This window comes from Schistocerca cancellata, chromosome 7 (assembly GCF_023864275.1).
Source record: "Schistocerca cancellata isolate TAMUIC-IGC-003103 chromosome 7, iqSchCanc2.1, whole genome shotgun sequence".
Classification (NCBI taxonomy): domain Eukaryota; kingdom Metazoa; phylum Arthropoda; class Insecta; order Orthoptera; family Acrididae; genus Schistocerca; species Schistocerca cancellata.
The window spans coordinates 159,035,999-159,063,016 of record NC_064632.1 but is presented as its reverse complement, the minus strand read 5'-3'; the positions used below and the strand labels follow the sequence as shown (position 1 = coordinate 159,063,016).

Sequence of the window (27,018 nt, the reverse complement as noted above, 5' to 3'; positions counted from 1 at the left end):
GGGGGCGTTACGGCGCGTAGCCTGGGGGCGTGTCTTGGTCTTCTCTTTTCGTAGGCGCGCCTAGTTCAGAGCCCTCTATACGATGTTTCTTAGCGCCGATCGGTGTGCTGCCGAAAGCGTAGGCCAGAATACTCCAGGCTTAGATTATAATCTGAGATAATTGTATCTTCAAGTGAGAAAGGTGGCGTGCATTAATTTTGATGCTTTAATTTACTATAGTGAATCGTTTTTCGGTTGTGACCGAGCGAGGCAGCACAATGGTTTGCGCAATGGATTCGCATTCGGGAGGACGACGGTTCAAACCCGCACCTGGCCAGGCAAATGCCGGGATGGTTCATTTGAAAGCGCACGGCCGCTTTTCTTCTCACATCCTTCACACAATCCGACCTTGTCCTCCGCCTCTAATGCGTTGATATCTACGGGACGTCAAACTCGGTCTTCCTTCCTTCCGTCTTGGGTTGTGGTAACTGTTGTTACCTGCATACTGATGTCTTGATGCCAGTAGGGTATTAATTCTGTTATTTGCGGTAGTTGGCCAATGTACGCTATGCGTTTCTACTTTTCAGTGCCTTAGGTATTCGCAGTACCTTATTTTGAAATTTATTTATCTTTTCGCACATACGCTAAGCGACAGTCACTGCAAGTTGCCATAGTCTGTTCTGCTGAATTTATTTGAAGCTGTCCACAGTGTTTGTAATCTTCCTTTTTAACATCACCAAGACTCACCTCGAGTATCTCATTCAAGAAAATGGTTCAAATGGCTCTGAGCACTATGGGACTTAACTTCTGATGTCATCAGTCCCCTAGAACTTAGAACTAGTTAAGCCTAACTAACCTAAGGACATCACACACATTCATGCCCGAGGCAGGATTCCATCACACACATCCATGACCGAGGCAGGATTCGATCCTGCGACCGTAGCGGTCGCGCGGCCCCAGACTGTAGCATCTAGAACCGTATGTCATTCAAAGTTTCTCTCTTCATGTCATATTTAAATTCGTAGAAATTGTGTGGTTGTTTCAGTAACTGAGGAAGGGGCATACTGCATTCGCTACCTTCTTCTCGAAACAGATACAGCTCAATCACAGGGATTGATCGTCGTGTTACTATGAAAAGTCGCAATAGCCGACTCATCTCCAAGCACAGAAGTGTTGTGACACCGAAACACCCACACCCTCTCACCTTCTGTCTCCCTCCCCCCCCCCCCCCCAAAAAAAAAAGAAACTGACGGAGGAGATCGGTCTGAATGTGACGAACTTCTTGGCCAATCTTTGGCAATGATGTTCGCTGGCCATTTTCGGTGTCACTGTGGCCTCAACCTAAGTCTACATTTAATGTTGTGCGAATAGACGCCAGATAAACCTGTCGCTTGACGCAAGTAGAATTAAGTTTTAGTCCTTGAGCTTCGCCAGGAAAATTGTGATGACGTAATTGGTCACACGGTTGCGCAGCTAAGACGCCCATTCTCAATGCCCAGATCAAGGAAAGACGCTTGCTAGAGAGAGAGAGGAGAGAGAGAGAGAGGGGGGGGGGGAGGAGAGACACTGACTACAGTCTCACAGACGTTCCGTGAGACAGTCGACGGTGGCGTGTCTGCTGGTGAGAGGAGGAAGGCGGAGTCGCAGCAGACGCATTCTCAAACTCTGTTTGAGCAAACAGCCGCGGACATACGGCGGCGACGCGTCCTCAAACAGACTTTGAGCCGCCTGTCCTCTCACACACACACCAGCCACCACACCTCTCTGTGGAACATCTCTGCCCTCTGTCCACTACGGGTCGCAGAATCCCATTCCAGAGCCGCACCCTGCGGATTCCTTAGACAAACAACGACAGCATTGCACTTTGATGACCTCTAGCGCTCACCCATACTTGTCCTCTGTTACACTTATCACAACTTTTTTAACCTATAAATAGTCGTTAAAGAAATAATACTCCCGTAACTACTTTTACAGATTTTCTGGACGAAGGCCAGCTGACATACTTCTGTCAGTGCACTTGCTTCAGTGAGAGAATGACGAAATGTCACTTATATAAAATGCATGGCATGCAGCTGTCGGTATTTCCTTTGTCATCGCTACCGATTGCGGTTAATTGCAATCATCACAGGATCTCTGTACAGCAAAAATGTATGAAATAATCAAATATGCACAGGGGACAATCATTTAGAGAAGAGATGGTATAACGTAATACTAACAAACATTGCTAGTTTTCACGTATCATGTCATACCATATCAATATGACAATGTCATTAGGACAGTCCCATCTGAACCGCTGGACATAAAAAGAACTAAAAAATACCTGTAATGAGGAGGTTGATGTGTGGGACGTGAAAGCACAGCTCTAAATGACAATCAGCTAATTGCAAACATGTAAAAGGGTAAACGACCATAGAAGTTTCTTCTGGATAACAAATCAAAGCAGAGGTATAGTTGTCGCTACTTCGTGCATTCAGTATCGATGGTTACTAAAAACGTTTCAAAAAAATTGGCTTTAAACATGAAAACAGTATATTATTAAGTACGATCGAACCATAGCGGATCACGTAAAGCTATTATATTCCAGTATTTTCGGAGTTTATAAGTAGCTGAAGGGCGCGCGCGCGCTTGTGTGCATATATGTGTGTCTGTTTCTCTTTTCTCAGTCCACGTTGTCCCTGGGCTAGTCCTGACCTCATTTTCTGACATTACCTCACATTTGCCTTTTTTTTATATGAGTTTCTGTTGAAAATGTATGATGGACTTACTTACGACTCATTAAAAATCTTTATGACCTACTTCCGTAGTCCTGAGATAAACTAACAGACGAATTTCGAACATGTGGTGAATATGGAAGGCCACATTTCGTGTTTATCGTATCTGGCACATCAGCATCATCAGAATTGAGGTTGCTCACATTTTCAGTTGGGCGCTGCTGATGGACTTTGGTAGTAATAGCAATATTGTCCTCATACAAAATATTCCGATCCAATTCATTTTCGGGTATTTCTGAACCTCTGTCGTGTTCTACCACTGGCAGATCGTTTTCGTCAGAAGTCAACTGCAGAGCCAGTCTTCAGAAAACATCCCCCCAATCATCTTCCAAATTCCTTTAAGAAATAAGTAATTTGGAAGTTGTGGATTTATGAACCAAGTAATTTGCTACAAATTCTTTTAAGCAAACTCAATAAAGTATGAATTTACGTTGTAGCGTAGTCAGGTAACTGAAAATGGGGTTTAAAAGAATTTAAAGAATAAGTTGGATTATCCGTCTGTGAAGGGCAATAGTGCGAATTCAGGAACCTCAATCTGTGAGGCGGGTGAATATTTGCTCTTAACTGGAACATCTGCCTTTGGGGCGATGTTGATCTGGAATGGTAGCACGTTTTCTTGGGTAAATCGGCAGAACGAAACATGCGACCACTACTGCACCACGACTAAATATTAAATGAGATTCTTCTAGCCGGCTAGAAGCTAGGGCAGTTTTCATCGCCTGAAGCATAGGACGATTTTCAGCGCCTCTGCCGGAACAAACGTGAATTACATCTGCTTGTCAGACGGATATTCCGTTATAATCAGGGAACCGTACGGAACTTCCCCACACCAATCGGATTCATACTGGCAGGATGTGTAGGGCACGACTAGGACTAACAGATATGTAAACAGGAAGACACAATTCTCAACCGTATTCGAGAAATTGGAGTTTGAAGATTTTGCGCGTGCTTATATTATTTATATGGTCGTAAATGTTCAAGCAGTTCGTATCCGAGCGGGTAACCATCTAGTACAAAGAGCGCGAGGTCTGCAGATCCAATATCCCGTCCGGCATTCTTTTTCATTCCCACGTAATTCTGACATAGTCTATTACGTATATGGACATTATCAATACTTAATGAGTCATTTATTATTTTTATAGTATTTATCCTGAAAAAAGGACAGGAAGTTTTCGTAACGAGATCGGAAACAACAAAAGGATACACAATAACGTTCGATTAAATCAGTGTTCTTAGAATTACATGAGAATGGAAAAAAAGGTGTATCGGCAGTGAGATTCGATCCTTCGATCGCGCGCTTTTGAAACTAATTGCTTATCGCTCGGCTGCAGACTCCTCGCATACAAACGACCACACATAGTGTATAAGCACGCATAAAATTTTCAAATTCGATATTCATGAAAATGACAGGGAACTGCGTCTTCTTGTGCACATATGTTATAGTCCTAGTCTTGTCCTACATATTAGGACCATTGATTCTTTTATAAATATAAGGAGTCCGATGTATCGATATTTCAAAGTATATCGTTATTTTCCGTCGATATATCGAAAGAAGTAGGTGCATATCGACGAATCGCCCTATAAAAATATCACCTGCACATTGTAAATATACTGCTGATTTTAGATGTGTATATTTAAGTATCGATTTATTGTTATTAGATAGCCGGCCGGGGTGGCCGAGCGGTTCTAGGCGTTACAGTCTGGAACCGCGCAACCGATCCGGTCGCAGGTTCGAATCCTGCCTCGGGCATGGGTGTGTGTGATGTCCTTAGGTTAGTTAGGTTTAAGTAGTTCTAAGTTCTAGGGTACTGATGACCTCAGATGTTAAGACCCATAGTGCTCAGAGCGCCCCCCCCCCCCCTTTGAAATGGTTCTGAAAAATGCCATTGTGAAGAAATAGCACACTAACTGCGCTAAAAATTGTTTTTTAACACAACAGGGGTGCTGCTACTTCTTCATATTGGAAATCTTGATATTGCAATCACACGGCCACCCCACCCACTTCCCCCTGCCAGGATGCAGCCAGACTACTACTTCGTGCCACCTATGGTACCTTCACACAGTCAAAGTGACAGACTTTGGATGAAAACTCAAAAAGTAGTAAGACCATACAACGAAAGTAAAATTATGCTCTAATACAATTCCAAATATTTACCGAAAAATTGTGAAAGAAATGTAATCTAAAATAAAATGGTTCAAATGGCTCTGAGCACTATGGGATTTAACTTCTGAGGTCATCAGTCAAAAAATGGTTCAAATGGCTCTGAGCACTATGGGACTCAACTTCTGAGGTCATTAGTCCCCTAGAACTTAGAACTAGTTAAACCTAACTAACCTAAGGACATCACACACATCCATGCCCGAGGCAGGATTCGAACCTGCGACCGTAGCGGTCTCGCGGTTCCAGACTACAGCGCTTAGAACCGCACGGCCACCCCGGCCGACTAATCTAAAATAAAAATATTGGTACTCAGTACTGCTATTTCGATATCGGTGCACCGGGGAAAAATATTGCCGATATACGCCGATACGTCTTTGTATAAATATCGATGTTAAGATGACCTTATGTATACAAAATCGATATGTAGATGCAGCGATATATCTATATTTTGTCAGCAGCCCTACAACACACCGATTGTGCGAATTTAATCGATGAGGCAAATTCGTGCGGTCCCTCTGTACGTGCTAGCATCGACTCGTGCTGATGAGCGAGTAGTGACGCGCTGTGTGTCCGGTGCTGTTCGCAGCGGGCTGTCGGGCAGCGGCGGCTCCCGGCTGGTGACGCCGGTGTACCTGCGGTGCCGCGAGGGCGCCGTGCGCTGGTCCTACCCGCGGGGCGCGCTGCGCGTCGTGCTGCGGCTCGGCGGCGGCCGCGAGTTCCGCGGCTGCATCAGGGCGCAGCCGGGCCACGACCACGACCGCGACCACGGGCGCAACCAGAGCCGGCAGTTCGCGGGCGCGCGCGTCTTCCTGGAGGGCGAGCGCGCGCTGGCGCCGCTGCTGGTGCCCGGCGAGACGCGCGCCGCGCGCTGCTTCAACAGCCGCGGGGGCCGCGCCGCGCTCTACGTCGAGGCCGACCCGCCGCCCCCGGGCGCGCCGCCCCCGCGCGCCGCCGCCGCCTTCGTCTACGACCTGCAGCCGCTGCCGCGCGGCGCCGCCGCCTACGACCCCTTCGAAGGTCAGTCCCACACCTACCACTCTCCTAACTGGCGCCTCTTCACTAACAACAGGGTAGTCACAAAGTCACCCTATTTCCCAGACATGAAGCAACGAATGAGGCAACCACGTATAACTCACGCGACTTGCTACACCAAGAAGAAATCAGATGATCAACGGGTATTCATTGGTCAAATATACAGGGTGATTCAAAAAGAATACCACAAGTTTAAAAATGTGTATTTAATGAAAGAAACATAATATAACCTTCTGTTATACATCATTACAAAGAGTATTTAAAAAGGTTTTTTTTTTCACTCAAGAACAAGTTCAGAGATGTTCAATATGGCCCCCTCCAGACACTCGAGCAATATCAACCCGATACTCCGACTCGTTCCACACTCTCTGTAGCATATCTGGCGTAACAGTTTGGATAGCTGCTGTTATTTCTCGTTTCAAATCATCAATGGTGGCTGGGAGAGGTGGCCGAAACACCATATCCTTAACATACCCCCATAAGAAAAAATCGCAGGTGGTAAGATCAGTGCTTCTTGGAGGCCAGTGATGAAGTGCTCTGTCTTAGCATCAACTGACGCTGACGCCTAGTCTACAGCGCCTCAAGCGAACAAATGTATAACTAAATGAAACTTTATAGCTCCCTTAATTCGCCGACAGATAGTGCTTAGCTCTGCCTTTTGTCGTTGCAGAGTTTTAAATTCCTAAAGTTGTGGTATTCTTTTTGAATCACCCTGTATTATACTAGAACTGACATGTGATGACATTTTCACGCAATTTCGGTGCACAGATCCTGAGAAATCAGTACCCAGAACAACCACCTCTGGCCGTAATAACGGCCTTGATACGCCTGGGCATTGAGTCAAACAGAGCTTGGATGGCGTTTACAGGTACTGCTGCCCATGCAGCTTCAACACGATACCACAGTTCATCAAGAGTAGTGACTGGCGTATTGTGACGAGCCAGTTGCTCGGCCACCATTGACCAGACGTCTTCAATTGGTGAGAGATCTGGAGAAATGACTTCAGTGAGTTCGTCGCAAAAAAAAGTCTGCTAGCCCGAGAGGAACTCAAAACTTCATTTTACTGATCTTCCTTATGCACCCTATGGCGAAGACCTTTCACCTTCCGAGTTCCATCCGTTCGGCGCAATGGAGGATGGGCCCAGCCAGAAGCTGTACGTGGACGGTGGGAAGACGTTCGCTCCCATGTTGACCATTAGAGTGGAACCATGCGAGCGTACAAGCTCTCGCACTAAGGTGGTGTAAAGCAATGACATTGAACGGAGATTATGTTCAAAAATAGCGTTTGGTAGCCAAAAGAATGGAGATTAATATGGTGTCTTGCAATTATGAATGAAAGCAACCTGCTTTCAAAAAAAATGTTCCATTAGTCACACAAAGCTTATTAGTTATCACACGTTACTAATAGAGTATGTTATGGGCTGTTTTTGATAATAACTTCTAGTTTTGGGATATACTACTACAACGCAGTTGAGGGCACGTAAACTTTATATACGCAAATTATATTGCGAATAGGTAGGACGGAAGGAACTGTGTTGACAGTAGATCAGGTAAAAAAAAAAAAAAAAAAAAGAGGCGGTTCGCGCCATTGCGGTAGTTCCACGTATTGTGTAAGAGCAGCCGGTCGCTATTCCTGGCGGGTCCAGTTCTTGTGCCGTATCTTTCTGTACTCCTGGTAGATCGGCACTCGGGGCAGCCGGGACTTAGCTGGACGGGAGACGAGTGCTGGGAATACAGACGGGCAGACGTGCTCGGAAAAGTTGTCCAGCCGCTACGCCACACCATGCAACTCCTGCCGACTGTGGGAACCGAGCTCCAGCGGCATCAGTAGCTCCTCTACCGTGCTGGCCACTTAGCTAGCTTCTTCGCTCCACCACGTGCTTAAACAAATGCACACAATACTGCTTTTGTAAAGGACTGTACATATCCTTGGGTGCTGCCCTGTACAAAGTGTTTCAGAACATTTATCTGAGGACACAAGTACAGGGTATCCCAAAAGGAATGGTCAGCATTCGGGGATGTGACAAGACCTATCATTCGAAGCAAAAAACTATAGTAAATATGGGCTCTAAAAGGGCTAAGAGTTCTTCATCGAAGATGAAGAAACAGTCATAGCTCTTCAGATATGTATTTTTGTCGCCATCTTTACTTGACCTTCTCGCTTCGAATGATCGTTGCAAACACGTCTTGTGCATATCCTACTTCAGTGAGTAATAGGAAGTTGGGGTGAATATTAACGTCGAGCAGATGCGCAAAACTATAGACCTATATCTCTGACGTCGATCTGTTGTAGAATTTTAGAACATGTTTTTTGCTCGAGTATCATGTCGTTTTTGGAAACCCAGAATCTACTATGTAGGAATCAACATGGATTCCGGAAACAGCGATCGTGTGAGACCCAACTCGCTTTATTTGTTCATGAGACCCAGAAAATATTAGATACAGCTCCCAGGTAGATGCTATTTTTCTTGACTTCCAGAAGGCGTTCGATACAGTTCCGCACTGTCGCCTGATGAACAAAGTAAGAGCCTACGGAATATCAGACCAGCCGTGTGGCTGGACTGAAGAGTTTTTAGCAAACAGAACACAGCATGTTGTTATCAATGGAGAGACGTCTACAGACGTTAAAGTAACCTCTGGCGTGCCACAGGGGAGTGTTATGGGACCATTGCTTTTCACAATATATATAAATGACCTAGTAGATAATGTCGGAAGTTCCATGCGGCTTTTCGCGGATGATGCTGTAATATACAGAGAAGTTGCAGCATTAGAAAATTGTAGCGAAATGCAGGAAGATCTGCAGCGGATAGGCACTTGGTGCAGGGAGTGGCAGCTGACCCTTAACATAGACAAATGTAATGTATTGCGAATACATAGAAAGAAGGATCCTTTATTGTATGATTATATGATAGCGGAACAAACACTGGTAGCAGTTACTTCTATAAAATATCTGGGAGTATGCGTGCGGAACGATTTGAAGTGGAATGATCATATAAAATTAATTGTTGGTAAGGCGGGTACCAGGTTGAGATTCATTGGGAGAGTCCTTAGAAAATGTAGTCCATCAACAAAGGAGGTGGCTTACAAAACACTCGTTCGACCTATACTTGAGTATTGCGCATCAGTGTGGGATCCGTACCAGATCGGGTTGACGAAGGAGATAGAGAAGATCCAAAGAAGAGCGGCGCGTTTCGTCACAGGGTTATTTGGTAACCGTGATAGCGTTACGGAGATGTTTAACAAACTCAAGTGGCAGACTCTGCAAGAGAGGCGCTCTGCATCGCGGTGTAGCTTGCTCGCCAGGTTTCGAGAGGGTGCGTTTCTGGATGAGGTATCGAATATATTGCTTTCCCCTACTTATACCTCCCGAGCAGATCACGAATGTAAAAGTAGAGAGATTATAGCGCGCACGGAGGCTTTCAGACAGTCGTTCTTCCCGCGAACCATACGCGACTTGAACAGGAAAGGGAGGTAATGACAGTGGCACGTAGAGTGCCCTCCGCCACACACCGTTGGGTGGCTTGCGGAGTATAAATGTAGATGTAGACTACAAAATTTCTTTTCAACAGAACTTACCGAGTTTATATTCAGGAATGTAAAACCTTGGGGTACGTTTTACAACGACGTTTACGATCATAGAGTCGATTTGCTCTCCGCAAACCTCCGCTGCGCCCTCCACCGCCCCCTCGACAGACGTCTTGGTGATAGTAAAACACGTCCCGTGCTTCTCCGGGCACATCTCAAGTTGTTATATTTACAGCTATCGGTACGCGACGTAGGTGTTAGCCCAAAGTTAGTGGATGAGGAGGCACGCAATGGGAGTCTCACAGAAATACGCACAAACAAAACTTCACACACTTTGAGACCAGGCATAACAGCATAATCGAAGGAAAGTTCATTTCTCAGCAAGCTGGTTTTCAATCTGGAAAATCGTGGTGCAGTCGGATTCTGAAAATCAGCGATCTCTGTGAGCGTGGTTTCGAACAGGGTCAAATGACTGGAGTTGCTTCGTCTATTTAACACCTGCGTACTACGCTGTTAACCACTACAAGTTGCCGAAGAAAATTTACCACCTTGCTAGTGATTAGCGATTAACAGTCCTCATAGCGACTCTCCTGCAGTATAGAAGAGTTCAGGTCTCTGTCGAGGATAAGAAGAGCAGATGACGCATATAAAAGAAAGGCTCGCTTCCAGGCAGTATGCCCGGTACTGTGCTTTTCAGTCTTTAAACCAGCCACACCATTACAGAACACTCCAGGCATTTCATCTACGCTGATGATACAACAGTGGCCGCCTAAGATAAAAGGAAAAGTTGACTTCATATTTATATACGCCTGGCCCTTAGTATGTGGTCATTCATCTAAAGCCGAATCCCAATAAGACCCAGATGTGCACATTTCACATACGGAATAGAGAAGCCGGACGCTGACTGGACGTCACATGACAAAACAGGCGACTTCAGCATCTTCCAACATTTTTATATCAGAGTATTACTCATCACAGAAACATTGTCATAACACCATACTGGAGGACGGTGAAAGAACAATGTTTTGAGGAAGCCCACAGCCGCTACCTGAGGAGCTAGTTCTCACGAACTGGGAACTTCTGCCCTTCATTTGTGTGTGCTAGCTGCTGGGAAGGCGTCACGTGTGTGGACTGCATCTGCTCTCACCAAGCAGGATGACACTGAAGTCAGTGAGACTGTCTGAATAGGCCAACACCAGTCGACAACTTCCACCCCATTGTTGGAGTAGCTCACCCACTATCAGAATGGCCATCGCTGTCTTTGAGGAGCAGTCGTGTACTGCACGAACATCAAGCTTTAGTCTGTCCTCTGACATTCAGAAAGAGCTCTAAGAGTCTGAGTCACCAAATAAAAGAACAAGCTGCCGCCAGATATCTTTGCAAAGGAACAGCTAGTCTTAGGTAATGATGTACTCTATCCTGTTTGGAGACCAATCAGTCAGACCAATATGCAAAAATGGGACACCCTTCCATCTGATGGTAACGTGTCCTGCGAGTGTGGAGCAATGTAAAATACGGGCTACTTGCTCATAGTTTCTCTATTGAACAGCCTTGCACGACACAGGACGTGACCGAGGCAAATAACAAGGTCATTGGAGTGACTGCCTTCTGGAAAAGCTGGCCGGACACGGAAATGAACGAGGCGGCCTTGGAGGCCAATGATGCAATGCCAGTTCCGAGCGCACCATATGCTGTAGGAACTGCAGTGCCGTGCTCACGTCGGAAACCAAGGCGCACAGCTGTGACGAAATTTCACCTGTGGAAGCGAAAAACACAAAACATCTTTTGTTGTTGTGTTATCTCGACTTGGCGCAAGTGTAGTAATGAACTAGCAAGCTAGGTTAGGTGGTGCAGGGAGCCATCTACAGGCAAGCGTTTGAACTGGCAGCTTACAACTGCGCCAAACTAAGCTTTTAGTCTCTAAGCTCAAGTTGAAACCCTCCGTAAGTTTCTATCTGTATTCATATAAAAGATTATCTTCTTCAAAACCCCTACATAATGCAAATCATTTTAATTTCCGTATATGATGCACAGCATATTACTAGTTTCTTTATCCATGCTATTGTTTCGCACTAGCGGACATGACGTAGTAGGACTGAAAAATGAAAGCACGCGTCCCTTAATGGCAAATTGGTGGTTTCGACTGAAAGTAAGCTGTACCTGGCTTCCGTGCCTACAGCTTCACTATTACTGAGGCCATCATACGGGCTTGTTTCCGTGGCGTATGAACTCTGTCATCTTTTGGTCGATTTCTTTTTCTTCTAGGCAGCTACAAAGTAGCTTTCTGCTAGCCCATCTGTGACCGAAAAGCTATAGCACAATCGAACAGACGGTGTCTGACCTGCGAAATTGCGCATCTTTCACTACTGTGATGAAAGGAAATTTATTCTCGATAGCATTTTTAATAACTGATTTTGATTCTAGCACAAATGACATGAAGGTAGTCGGCTCCAGGAGGCCTGGTGCTAATACGTGGTGACGCCATCTCTAGCCTAGATAACTGTATCAACTCGAAGAGGAAGAGTCTAAATGTGTCTTCCAATTGGAGCCACTCATTGATGATTCGATCCCGCTGATCTACCAACTTACAGGCAGGAATGTTAACTGTTCGGTTTCATCCGATGTTCCAAATAATCCCAGACATTTTATATCTGATCAAGATTGGGTGGATCAGCGGACCCGTTGAAATGCGAGAGGGTGCCTGAGTTTTGCCAAGCCAAGAACGTATGCGTGCAGCCGAGTAAGAACAGGAGTGCTGTCATCTTGGAAGGCGGCAGGATTCACAGTATACTCTATATCACGATTTAAAACAAGGGCCAACCCTGGTTCATCGATAATGTTGGAATAAGCATCACGGGCCGTGTTCACGGTAACCTGACTGAGTGGATCCAAGTCATTGTAAGAAAAAAAACCGCCAAGCATCACAGAAGCACCTCCTGCCCGAACTATTCCCTCCGTACACTGCGAACTAAACCCCTCGTTCGGCCGTCGGTGCATTCGACGCCTTGTATCACTGGGAAAGAGGAAACATTGTCACTTTTCGGACTACACTACACACCTCCAATCAACTACTGTCGCGTTTCTCACTTTATTCAGCGTGTGGTGATTCGGATGTCCATACACCACAGCTGCTTTATGCCATTGTGTCACGTCTGCAGGCCGACATGTCTTATTGCCCTGATCCCCTACAAGGGACTTGTAGCGCCATAACATACGCAACGCCTAATACATGCAGGAAGAAGAAGAAGAAGAAGAAACAGCCTAGCAGAATAAAATCATTTCACAGCTTCATCACGGCTCTGGACTAATATGCAATAAAACGCCAAAGAAACTGGTATAGGCATGAGTATTTAAATACAGAGACATGTAAAGAGGCAGAATACGGCGCTGCGGTCGGCAATGCCTGTATAAGGCACGTGTCTGGCGCAGTTGTTAGATCGGTTACTGCTGCCACAATGCCATGTTACCAAGATTCAAGCGAATTTGAACGTGGTGTTACGGTCGGCGCACGAGCGGTGGGACACAGCATCTCAGAGGTAGCGATGAAGTGGGGGATTTTCCCGTACGACCGCTTCACTAGCATTCGGTGAATATCAGGTTTCCCGTGAAACATCAAATCTCAGACATCGCAGCGGCCGGAAAAACATCCTGCAAGAATGGGGCCAACGACGACTGAAGAGAGAAAGTGGCAGAAGTGCAACACTTCCGCAAATTGCTGCAGATTTCAATGCTGGGCCATCAACAAGTGTCAGTGTGCGAACCATTCAACGAAACAACATCGATATGTGTTTTTGGAGCCGAAGGCCCACTCCTGTACCCTTAATGACTGCACTACATCAAGCTTTACGCCTCGACTTGGCCCGTCAGCACCGACATTGGACTGTTGATGACGGGAAACATGTCTGGTTGGACGAGTCTCGTTTCAAATTGTTTCGAGCAGATGTACTTGTAATGGTATGGAGACAACCTCATGAATCAGTGGACGCTGCGCGTCAGCAGAGGACTGTTCGAGCTGGTAGAGGCTCTGTAATGGTGCGGGGCGTGTGCAGTTGAAGTGATATGGGACCCCTGAGAGGTAAATGGAAATGAGCGTTTGGCGTCATTGGCCGGGAGGCCTCTTGCGAGACAGGTCTGGCCGCCTTGTTGCAGGTCTTATTACATTCGATGTCACATTGGGCGACATGCGCGTCGAATAGGGAAGAAATTATGATGAACATAGCACAACACCAAGTCCCTGAGCGGAGAAAACCCCCGACCCAGCCACCCATAGGACGGCAATCCTCACGCGACCACTTTTTTCCGTTCTTGATCGTTGTGTGGGGTCGTTGCGGACGTCACATGACATCCGTTCAAGTTCGTTGTTGATCCTTTGACTCAGTTTTTTTCATTACAGCCACTCAGCTATCGGGGCGGACACTCTGACAAGGTGACACATACGTAAGCATCCTGTTCTATCACCTGCATCCATTCATGTCCATTGTGCATTCCGACGGACTTGGGCAATTCCAGCAGGACAATGAGACACCCCAAACATCCAACATTGCTACAGAGTGGCTCCAGAAACACTCTCCTGTGTTTAAACACTTCCGCTGGCCACCAAACGCCCCAGACATGACCATTATTGAGCATATATTGGATGCCTTGCAACGTGCTCTTCATAAGAGATCTCCACCCCTTCGTACTGCTCTCGGATTTATGGACAGCCCTGCAGGATTAATGATGTAAATTCCCTTGACACTACTTTAGACATTAGTCGAGTTCATGCCACGTCGTGTTGCGGCACTTGTGCGTGCATCGCGGGGCCGTGCTCGATATTAGGCAGGTGTAACAGTTACAGGGGGAAGAAAGGTCGTTGCGCTCCGTCGCGGCAACGGCAGCATCGGTCGGGATTAACAGCATTTTGTTGGTCCGCAGACACGTACGCCATTCTCGCGCTTAATTTGCTGGGCTTCGCGCCCGAAGCCTGTGCTAGCGGCTGCGTGGCCCTGGCAGCAGTGCAGACGCCCGTGGCTGTGGCGAGGGCAAAAACGCGACTTGGTGCACAGGCGGCAAACAGGCATACATACGGTAGGTACGGCTGTGCCCGAGTCAGCCTCGCTTCCCACGGCGTTCACTCAGCGCGCTCTGCGTAAACTGTTTACCCAGGACAGGACGCCTGCTGCTGCCGCCACCCAAACACACTGACTAGCGGCACTGTGTCCCCGCAATACGACGTGCCTCCCGTGTCTCTAGCCCTCAATGAATATCCCTCGCGCCTGTGGAGAGTCAATTCCTGTAGAAGCGGCAGAGAATGATCTGTGTAGGCGAGCCGTGCTCGAGTATCCGGTCGAAAGGCAAATTTCTGGTTCAACTGTAAAGAGCACAGTGTCCGCTACACTCATAGGGCGTAAGTTATCTCGGATGGAGAATCAGCGACAGGTGCAAAGTAACTTCGGGTGCAGAAGTAACTTCGGTTGTACCCCAGGGAAGTGTGTTAGAACCATAGCTGTTCGTGCTGGATGTTAACGACCTTGCAGAAAGTATTAATAGTAACCTCAGACTTTTCACAGGCGATACTGTTACTAATAACGAAGTACTGTCTGACAGAAACTGCACAAGTATTCAGTCTGATTTTGATGAGATTTCCAAGTGGTTAAAATATTGGCAACTTGCTTAAATGTTCAGAAGTGTAAAACTAACTTCCCAAAAGTAGAAATTTCAACCCCTCTAAAGCTGTCCTAGTTGATTGTTGGTAGTGTGATTGTGAAGTGGAAAGGGGGGAGAAAAGGAGCAGCTAAATCAACACCAGGCAGACCTTCTGTGCTGATCGGCACTGACCGTCGGGCATTGCGGGGATGGTTGAGGGAAAGACATGAAATCAGCCAGAGGAATCGTGCGTGACTTCCAAAGTGCTACCACAATGATCATGCGTAGGGAGTTGGATGGGATACAATGGTCGAGAAGACTCCTAAACCACACATTTCTATAGCCAGTGCTTGAGGTGAGGAAAGAGCGACGCCACTGGACAGCAGATGACTCGAAACGAATGATTTGGAGTGATGAACCAGGCTACAGCCTGCGGCAATCCGATGGAATGGTTTGGGTTTGGCAAATGCCTGGACTACGATACCTTCCATTACGTGGAGTGCGGAGGAGGTTGTGTACGCAATGGCGATGTTTCTCGTGTGTAGGGTGTGGACTCCTTAGTCCACTTCAAGAAACGCCAAATGCGGAAGGATATTAAAATTTTACTTAGTACAATAGAGAGACGATGCTTGATAGTATCAGCATGACAATGCACCCTGTCATGAAGCAGCATCTGTGAAGCAATGGTTTGTCAACAATGACTTTCCTGAAATGGGCTGGCTTGTCCAGAGTTCCGACCTTAACCCAATGGAAGACATTTGGGGAGAGTCAGAACGTTGACTTCGCTCCAGACCTCAGCGTCCAACGTCCTACCTTTTCTGGTTTCGGCTCTTGAGAAAGAATGGGCTGCCATTCCTCCAGAGACATTCAGAAATCTAACTGAAAAGTCGCCAGCAGAGTTCAGGTTGGCATAAAGAGGAAGGGTGGTCACACCCGTATTAATGTCCACGAACAGGTGTCTGGATACCTTTGATCAGATAATGACTTCAAGTTTCCTTTCGTCTGACAAATCGACCAATTTCTGCGGACCCCCCTTACATGCACGACTTTTTGGCGTACCTTTCCTCATTCTTATATTGCTTTACATTTGAAGGGCTTATTTCAATAGTGATACAAGTCCTTTTTTGTTCGTTCTGAGATACAGAGTCTTAAAGTTAAATGAGCGCTGAAAAATCTGCAGTTGAGATACCAGAAATGTACTGTAATGAACAAAAATGGACTCGTACCACTACTGAAATAAGCCATTCATTTAGTTAGCTAACACAGGCTGTTATTATATCTTTTGTTTTTGTTTTTCCAGAGTGCCGGCCCTGTACCCCAGACGAGATGACTACTGCGTTCTGCACCAGCGATTTTGGTAAGTTGTCACAGCCAAGAGTTTCCATAGTGTAACAGTGCAGTTGCAGAAATATGTTTCAGCTGTACCCAGACTCACAACAGGCAGATACATACTGTACTCTGGGATGTGGTTATCGAGCTCGCTCTGTTAGCAACCGATCCATTTCCTGACAAAGTTATAAGTAGGTTTGAAAACGTTAACTCGAAGATACGTAAGAGTCGTCAGAGGCTGCCAACTGCCCACAATTTGTCTCTTGGCGAATGGTATGCGAATTTTTTTAAGATGCAGAATTGCAGACCTTTCTGCCAGTCCGTGAGTCGATGTTTTCACTGCAACATATTCATCTGGTCTTTCAGATTGAAAACCGTCCTTATAGTCACCCCCTGGAGTGCAGGTTGGCCCACAGGAAGTAATTGGGTTATTGTGAGCTTTAGCGTACATTTACAACAATATAACGTACTGATGACAGATCTACGCACGTTGCCATTAAAGAAAACCAAGATATAAGTTCATCTATTAAAAAGTACATCACACAAACGACTTCTATCATGGGCGATGGGTTGTTGAAGACGTTCTTGAAAGCTCCTCATTACGTTCTGAAACATTTATTGAGGCGTGGACTCTATTTTTTCCCGGATTGCACCTTTTGACTCGTCGGTGTTCCGTGAAAAGACGTTGTATTTGAGATGACCATACAGAAAAAAATAGGGACTAAAAGATCAGGTGATCGCGCCGTGCATGAGATGTCGCCGAATCGAAAGACTCTTCGATGTGGAAAGTGCTGTCTCAGTGTAGCCGTATGAACTTTAGCCCCGTCTTATTGAAACCATATGCGTGCAAACGGGGATGTCCCTGCAGCTATAGAATAAAGGAATCATTAACCTTGGCCACGCACCACTCGGAACTGACGCTCACTGGACGGCTGCTGTGCGGAAAAAAAGGGGGCGGGGGGGTTACCAAGGGCCTTTTCATGAATGACCTGCCTGTTTGTGTCGGAGTAGCGTTGGAAGTTTTGTTTATTGACAAACTCATTCGGAGGGAAGTTGGCCCCATCAGATATCACAATATTTGTTATAATTGCGTCTAGTATTCATGAATCTTCTGCAGAAATTGCACCTTCTCACTTGATCTCCCGGCTTTACCTGTTGAGCCACTTGTCGCTTGTTTTTTATATTCTGGAATGGCGATGGACAGATTGCTGTGGCCTCTGTTGGCTACTTTCCGGCGTTCGAACTGTAATTTCAGATCCCTTCTGCTTCACACTGGCCACTGAATACGCCTCTAGACATTATTTTGTCCGGCTGAAAATTGTCATTCTTTTTGCGATACGGAAATTGCGGTTTCTACTTTAACCCACTACGCGTTGGACAGCCACAACGCTTTGCCCAAGACAGAACTCCTACACCACCCAAATACTAAATTGCATTGGCCGACGTTATATACAGAACTGAATGGCACACTGTGTTGCACCGATTAGATGCGGTAGATGGCGCGCGAGCACATTTACATCTTACCAGGTGGCCAACTGAAAATGTAGTATTCCCCGTGGATCATTCTGTCAGAAACGTCTTGCATTTCTTGCCAAATGTGTGCGTGTACATCGGATTTCTTTCAGTGGTAAGTTGAAATGTAGAATCTCTCCTTTTCATTTTTAATGCTACCGAGAAAATGTGGTCCTGGAGCCATAATAACACAATTGCGAACCAGTCGTTGTCACAACAAACTGAACACCTGCAAGGACCTACAGTGAATGTTATTAAAAATGAAACATCTACCCACTGTTCTGAAAAATATTGTTCATTGGATCACGAACCGGTTTTTATCGTCTTATGTCATCGTCTTGTGATAGGTCAATGTTGCATCCACAGTTATATGGTGTCCCTTTACTTTGACGTGAGACTAGTGTAGGAACGAAATGATAACTTTTTTTGGTACGCAGGGATTGTTACATTTAACAAACAAAAAAAAATGCAAAATATTTTGTTATCAGAATACCATTACTTTTAGTGTTACATATATTGTGCTTTATTTTTCGCTTGAACTATATCGACATTTAATGAAGCCATGGAATGTTTGTACAGTTTCCTCTGTGTTGTTAGCTACTGTACCACGTTTCGAGAAATGCATAACACAGTGTTGTATTGTATTCCTTACTTATTATACAACCGATTTTGGTGCTCAACCCTCATCCAGGTATCTGTATAGTCATAAAATAAAACATGTTAGCCGGCCGTTGTGGCCGAGCGGTTCTAGGCGCTTCAGTCTGGAACCGCGCGACCGCAGGTTCGAATCCTGCCTCGGGCATGGATGTGTGTGATGTCCTTAGGTTAGTTAGGTTTAAGTAGTTCTAAGTTCTAGGGACTGATGACCTCATATGTTAAGTCCCATAGTGCTCAACCATTTGAACCATTTTTGCCATTTTTTAAAACACGATCTAGAAACAATGGATAAGAAAACAACATGAAATAACCAACCATTTTGTGTTATTTACGAAAGAATACAATAAAAGCTTAACATGTCATATGTAATTCCACAAAAACAGGAACTTCTAGAGTACAGTACAGTGCAGTGTAGTGTATATCACACAGAACAAAATTTTCGAAAAATCGAATAATGTTGCCCCATTCAATGGTAGAGGAATAACTGGATGCTAAGATTCTAGGTTGGTTGGTTGATTTGGGGAGGGGACCAAACAATTAAGATTCCAGGTGTGACCAAAACAAGGGTGACAGATACATGACCAAAGAAAACACACAGATGTAACTTTGCCAACTAACACATAGAAATAAGCACTGTCATATTTATGTATTTGGTATGTATTCTCTGTGGTCATGTATCTTCCACACATGTTTTGGTCACACATAGAATCATAGCATCCAGTTATTTCTCTGCCACTAAATGGGCCACGGTGTTTCATTTTCGAAAATTTCGTTTTGTGGGATGCCCACTATCAGTGGACTGTACTCAGGAAGTTACTCTTTTATTGGACTAATGTACGACATGTGAAGCTTTTATTTTGCAACACAAAAATGATTAGTTACTTGTGTACACTCCTGCTATTTGTCATTTTGCAGCCGGCCGGAGTGGCCGAGCGGTTAAAGGCGCTACAGTCTGGAACCGCACGACCGCTACGGTCGCAGGTTCGAATCCTGTCTCGGGCATGGATGTGTGTGATGTCCTTAGGTTAGTCAGGTTTAAGTAGTTCTGACTTCTAGGGGACTTATGACCACAGCAGTTGAGTCCCACAGTGCTCAGAGCCATTTGAACCATTTTTCTCATTTTGCATTGTTTTTCTTTATTATACTTCATATATCTACCTGGATGAAGGACCAAAACTGGTCGTTATAAATAAGAAATATTCTACAGCACTGTGTTATGCATTTCTCGAAATATGTCTGCTGTTAGCTGCCCAAAACCAATTTTTCTACTGTACTACATATTTTATTAATTAATATTTATGAAACACAATTTCTGTTTCATTTCCTTCATAATCATGTTGGTTTTAATCATTTATCTTATCAAACTGGCAGTGTACATTCTCACATCTTCTCCATAACATTATCTGGTACTTTATTTAGTGCAGCATACTATATGGTGTGACTTCTGTAGTTTGCTTGCAACTCACACCTTCCCTTCACCTGTAGCCTTGTTGTGATATTTTGTCTGCTCTCACCCTCTGCGTATTGGCTACTAAATATGCCTTACTTTCCCTTCAAATTTGTGTTCCTTCTGTGTGAAGAACAGTATCAACAGTGGAATATTAATGTTGACAACTTATATTTAATTTATTTTTTCGCCATGTATTGTCCCACCATCTGCAGGCTGAAGCAGGTCATACATCGCTCTTCCAGTCTTTCTTTGTAAAATATAGAAAAGTGACATATAATGAGCAAAGATAACAACAAAATGAAATCTAACCCTGATGTAAGCCAACCACCAATGTAACCCATCCCAAAACTAGGCTATGATAAGAATGGGACATTAGTAATGGCACTGGTACCGATACTGAAGCATGGTTGCATAGTTAACCACTATAGCAGCCCACCACAAAGTGAGGTGCCAAAGCTCGGGCATTCCTGATCTCATCTGTCACATCAGGTGACCCGCTGAATAAGCAAATTCTCCAAATTAGAATAGATGGAATTGCACTAAATTCATATCCACATGGAAAACCAACCACACAAGGATATCAGTACCAAATAAAAATTGTAGACAATACAAAAATATAAAATTGATCAACAAAGTGTGCAAAATCATCAGTTTCAACTGAAGCCACCTTAGAAGTTCCCAACAGTTCATAATACCTCTGGAGTCTGACCTATAGTCCTCCCTTCTGTTCTCTCTACTTCCTCCATAGCCTGTCAAAGTATTGCCAGTTGCCTGCCAACGAGTACATTTTGTAAGTACTCAAAGAACTGCCTTTGAGAGAACTGATTCATCAGCTTATCCAGCACCAAACGCATTTATTCTGAATAACATGCATAAGCTATTGTGAAGGCTTCATGGACTTAATTTTTCAACCCTCAGAATGAGCCAATAAAGCCTTCACTGTAAATTTACATTTCTTACCTCCAACTTTCTAAGAACCCTGTATCTTATCAAATGGACATTTTCTAAATCAGATCTTTGAAGTCATATGTACCACGCCCCCCCCCCCCCCATCAAACCATGTCTGCCGCTCGTGGTCTCGCGGTAGCGTTCTCGCTTCCCGAGCACGGGGTCCCGGGTTCGATTCCCGGCGGGGTCAGGGATTTTCACCTGCCTCGAGATGACTGGGTGTTTGTGTTGTCCTCATCATTTCATCATCATCCAGGAAAGTGGCGAAATTGGACTGAGCAACGATTGGGTAATTGTACGGGCGCTGCTAACCACGCAGTTGAGCGCCCCACAAACCAAACATCATCATCATCATCATCAAACCATCTGCAAATCTATAAACCTAGCTTAGGAATGATCAGGAGTGCATCCATAAGTGTGGTCTTCCTTTTACACCAAGTATTCGAACTCCACGTCACATTTGCCATGCCATAACCCAACTCACTACTACCTTGACATCCTTTGCTCTGGATCAAAATACAGTTGGCAATTGCTTGACAAGACTTTTCTGTTTCAGTGGCACGTGGCATCATCAAGGGCGTGGAGCTGGATGAGGAAGCAGAGGTCTCGCGGCTGCACGTCAAGCTGACAAAGCGGCTGCGCCATTCGACAGTAGACAACAGTGTCGACATGGATAGCTCCGATGAGTCTGAGGTGACAGTGCAGATGCCAGCACACTGTGGCGCGCGCCGTGGTGTTGGCGAATTTGTCGTCATGGCCCGGCGGAAACTGGGCGAACTGGCACTGGTCTGTGCACCACGCCTTGAAGACTGGGCTGAGCTGACAGCACGCGGGGCAGCCTTGGCACACTGCATCCTCTCCAGCTAGCTTCAACTGGACCAGCACCGCATCCTCTCCCACTAAATCCACCTGGAATGGCACTGCATCATCTGTGTCTGAAACCAGACGCCACTTGCTAAAGACTGGGCCAGGTTGACAGCTCGTGAGGCAGCCTCCACACACTGCATCCTCTCTAGCTAGCTCAGGTTGTTCGTGCACGGCATCATGTCCAGATGTGTCCAGCTGAACCAACCGCCATCTGTTGCTAAATCGAAGTGGATCAGCACTGCAGCCTCTGGAGCTAATTTCAGGTGCATGACCCGTGCATCCTGGGATAACTGGCCATGTGCTGAAGACAAGACTGTATTCCTGGCTCCTGTGGCATCCTCATAGTTATCTATTGTCTCAAGCTATATCTATATGGATTGGCACTGTATACGCTACAGTTAATTACTTTGGGGCCAGTACAGCATTCTCTCCAGCGAGCTGTGTCTGTACCAAGCATGTGTCTTTCCTAGCTAGTCCCATTAGGCCCAGCAGATAGCTCTGTCCAGACCAGCTAGTTGGTAATAAACTAGTGTAGCAGCTGCTCCAATAAGCTCCAAGTGGGCTGTAATCTCTCTTGCTTGTTTCTTCTGGACTATCAGTCTCTGGAACCAACTACTGAAGCCTGCAACTGAGTCAATAGGTCCTGTCCATTTTATCTCTAGATGAGTCCTCATTAGTTCCTGCATCTTAGAATTGCTCCATGTTATCGTTGGAAGTAACAACTTCAAAGTGCTACTTTAACCTCAATAGATATTTGCCAGCACCATTCAGACATCATGTACAAGCAATGTTCCTCCTCCATCACACTCATCTTCAGAAACGAGGTATAGATTCCTCAGTCCTAAATGAAGATGCAGCACACTTGGCAAAAGATGTGACATTCTATAGCATGAATCCAATCTCTGCTTCGAAAGTGACTGTGATGGTCTGCTGTTTTGAGGCAATGAATGCTTTTATGACTTGTTAGAGAGTAATTCATTCAGTTTGTTGCTCTGATTTGCTTTGACTTATTGCAGTCAAGAACACCTACAAAGAAGGGCAGATGAATGTAATGTGGAATGTCATTTTAGTAAAATAAGGTAAAAGGGTTTCAAGAGGCCATCAGCCTCCTCACTTACAGGTTTGAACTCTACAAGATGTGCAATAACAGTTAATGAAAACATAGAGTACATGCAAACACTACTGTACTGTTCACTGATACATTACCTGATACTACTGGAAACAGCACTGGATTCAGAATAGTCATCTGGGGTGAGACAATTCAATTATGTTGGTAACAGTGAGTACCACAAGACAGTTACACGAATTTCCACAGGTGCATAGGTATTCAATTTGAAATAGAGGAACCAACTGGACAAGTTACTCTGTAGAAATTTACTAGAGGCAAAGAGGGATTCCTATATAAAAAATGCTTGAATTTACTCTGCACTGTGAGTGATGATTATTAACTTTGGTTTTATGAATAGTATTTACTAGTGGAGGTAATACATATGCAAGAAACAGAAGTGTTATCAGCGCCAGTAGCAAATTTCCTCACAAATACTTTCACCCATCTATATATCACAACACCATCTACATTATCATGTGTGTTCCTGGCTTGAGTGCAGGAATGGGTTTTATTTTATACCTTTTAAATTGTGGACCAAACTGCAGCAGTACTTCAAACATGGACATTTCTCAAGTAATGAAATAAGCAGATGATAAGCAGTTCGGTGCTTGAGGACTATACATGCGTGTGCTGGACAGAAGAAAAACTGATTTTGTTACAATAAACCCATGATCGAGCATTCTTGTGTTATATGTGGAAATGTGTTAGTTCCGTAAAACTATAGGACTGTGATAAAATCTGGTTCTTGTACTCTATGTGCAATTGCCTGCAGTGGACTGAGACATAACTGACTGTTGTGGGTGTGAAAAAAGGTTGTTCTGTTAATATTTGTGAACATTGTTGTGATATACTTTATATTATGAAACATGAGACTGAACCTATGAGGAAGCAGAGTTTGATGTACATAATGGATTGTTTGAGGGGTAAGAGAAATATTTTATGTTGTAGGTGTTAGAAGTGTTAGAGACCGAAGGAAAAATTCAGATGCCATATCCTTGTGTTGTGATTTCCTGCTTATAATTTGTGTATCTGAGACATGGTAACAACTTGATGTTGCTTAAGCATGCTGTGGACACGAGATTGGTTGTAGGCCTGAATATTATCTTTTGCACTCACTCACGAGCAACAAGTACAGTAACAATAATTATTTGGCAACTTAGGAAGTATGTTATGTGTTTCCAAGAAAACTGTTTTCCTATCTCATTTTCCTAAATTGCCCACCCCTAGTATGCCTCCTTAGTAACTGATAGCTTGCTCTTGACCTTGGTACAATCTGTTTGTTGCTTTCATCATAAATTTACATTCCAAATGTGAGACATAATTAGCAGTTATCAAATATGTGGTCCATGTTTCTGTTCGATGGGTATCATAGTTCCATATTCAATAAAACTGATTATGCAGTTCGTTACTAAAATATAACAAAAATGTGTGTTGTAAGCATAATGTGGATATGAATCAGAAACAATCTGTTGCTGTCTTACCAAGACTTATTTTTAACAATCCATTGATTTTAGGGGTGTGCAATGCAGTTTATTATTGTGGGAATAAGAAAAAGACAAGCAAATGCTACAAAGACAATAAATATTTAAGAAGTAAACTGAAGCAAAATCATTATCTTGAGTAGGAAAACAGTTTCTTCCATTGGCTTTCATTATGTTCTAATCTAGCATGTCCTGTAGACAGTGATGCTAATTTCTATGTAATGTGTCACTTATATTGTTGCAATATGTATTTTGAATGCACAATGAAAGATATTATTTTAAACCTGTTAAAAGTGCAATATTATTTGTAGTAAATTTGTAATCAGATCAGACACACCCTTAGTTAAGAGAGGTCAAATTTTTAACCTCCATCAAAAACCTACCAGTCATTCAATTGAGTCATGTTTGAAAAGATTTTATTGTATAACTGCATAGGCTACTCTGGCTACACTCAGCTAACATGAAAGTTGTCTGTATACAGTACTACGTTATGTTGTACACCTATGAAGGCTGCTGTAGCTGCGGCCAAAATGTGTGTGTCATCAATAATAGTTTTTTTACAGTATGATGTAGACAACTTCCATGTTAATAGGTTTTACTATGCTTGTTGTAAAATAAAATTATTTTTATTCATGTCTTTTTAATATATTCTTCATATTGGAGGTATTTACACTGGAAATGTTTGAGAGGTCTTCAGAATTCCCAGTGTAATAAAACACAGAGGCAACATTATAGCATCTTAATGTGGGAAAGAGCAGTGCCAAGAATAGTAGAAGGAATTTTCTCTTGTAAAATAATTTTTATTTCCATTACTGTGTAAATACTTTAACATGACTTTATTTTCCATTTGAAAATGAGAAAACCAGCTATATCACTGCTAAAGTATTCTCTAAATGGTTTATTTTTATACTAATAAATTAATACTTCAACATATGTCTTCCTTGTGAATTCATCGTGCCAAAATGCCTACCCTAAGTAGGCCTTGTTATTAAATTCTTTACTTTTCTCCTTCCATAATTATTTGCTTTCTGGTTTATTCCAATAAATTTTTTAAAATTTCAGGCAAAAATATGTGTTGTTATTTTGACACTGGTGTATGTGTATGGAGCTGTGTCAAGTAGAATGTTCCTCTCTTGATTGTTTCCTGTATAATGATGTGACTGACAGTTACATAGTCACTTAAGTTTTTTTACTGTTTCAGTTATAACATTGTAAGCTGTAATATTGTGTAAACAGACTATTTTTAATAATTTTGGAATGTGTAATATTTGTCAATAACATTACAAGGCTGTAAAAATGTAAATAGTCTGATGTATAAAATTTATGCACTGTGCCATTATAAGAGAAAGTATTGGCCAGTTGTGTATATGAAATGTTCTTTTGTACATTGTATAAAAATGGATCTCGAGAAGTTTAACAATATAAGGTATTGTGATGTTACACAGATAAATTAGAGTCAGAGTATTAGAAACTATTTTTGAAACATATTTTATGCTTATGTATCTGTTACCACCATCCTTACATATTTCTGGTCTGAGCACTTGTTTCAGATGCACTTGCATAGTAGCTCTGTAGCGCAGCATAGTGTTCCCTAAACACATCCAAACTAATATTTCCAACTTTATTCTTGGCTGATAGTCTGAGTCAGTGTCTTCTAGTATTACAGTATCCACATCTGATTCCAGTCTGAGAAGAAAGTCTCAGAATTATATTGTCATTGTTATAAATGTTACTGTTGGAAAATTATCTTTATCATTAATATTAGAACTCTTTTTATCTTGTAATAACCTTTAAAGAGTATAAAGTCTTTAGTATAGTGTAGTAAATACTTTGATATAAACAAAATCTGTTATCTGCATTTAATTTTTCAACATTCAGAACGCACATCTTGAGAAAATCAGCTTAAAAATATTCAAGCAGAATATGAGTTGTGTTGCAATTTTGCAGATTAATTTCTATTGTTGAACTCTTCTTCAAGAAAGTGACAGTTCATTGTTGCTAGATCTTAAATTCATTATAGTGTAGAAAAGTGAATAACTGCAAAGCTCCACATGTGACTGTAAAGAGATTACTGGGCTGCAATAAAGTTTAAAGGAGTTAAAATTACTTTTATTACTTTAATAAATATTTCAACCTATCCCATTTTAATGAATCTTAGCAAGTTAGCTTAAGCGACAGAGACATAAACCTTTATCACTCCTGTGCAATCATTACACACTGTCTCTTCACAGTAGTTCACAGTCAAAGTATTCAAAGCCTTTCATACTGCATGGTACAGGTACTTATGTGTATTTGGTCAGATTAAAATGAATAACAGTCATATTCCTAAACAAACAGATGAAATGCTGCATAAGGTCGGCAAGGATGCTTATCACAGGAAGGAACTATCTATCTATTCAATGGAAAAATTTTGGAATGCTAGTGCTTCTTCCATTAAAACAAGATATGTTTCTTAGCATGATCATACAACACAGCAACCATTATATATACACAGAATTTTTTCTCATCATAAGCCTATTGCAACTAGAACATTTTTCACCAGATGCATTTCTTTTTCATTTATAAACATTTTC

The 27,018-nt window shown here is 43.5% G+C and overlaps 1 protein-coding gene across 1 annotated transcript in view; it reads left to right on the top strand.

Annotated features, from left to right (window-relative positions):
- Nucleotides 1–26,551, top strand: part of LOC126092680 (meteorin-like protein) — a 303,797-nt gene extending 277,246 nt beyond the window's left edge. The window contains exons 2-4 of the mRNA XM_049908402.1: nt 5,498–5,928; nt 16,394–16,450; nt 21,546–26,551. Of these exons, the coding sequence (XP_049764359.1) occupies nt 5,498–5,928; nt 16,394–16,450; nt 21,546–21,856 (799 nt within the window). The 3' untranslated portion in view covers nt 21,857–26,551. The remainder of the gene's footprint in view (nt 1–5,497; nt 5,929–16,393; nt 16,451–21,545) is intronic.
- The last annotated feature ends 467 nt before the right edge of the window (nt 26,552–27,018 follow it).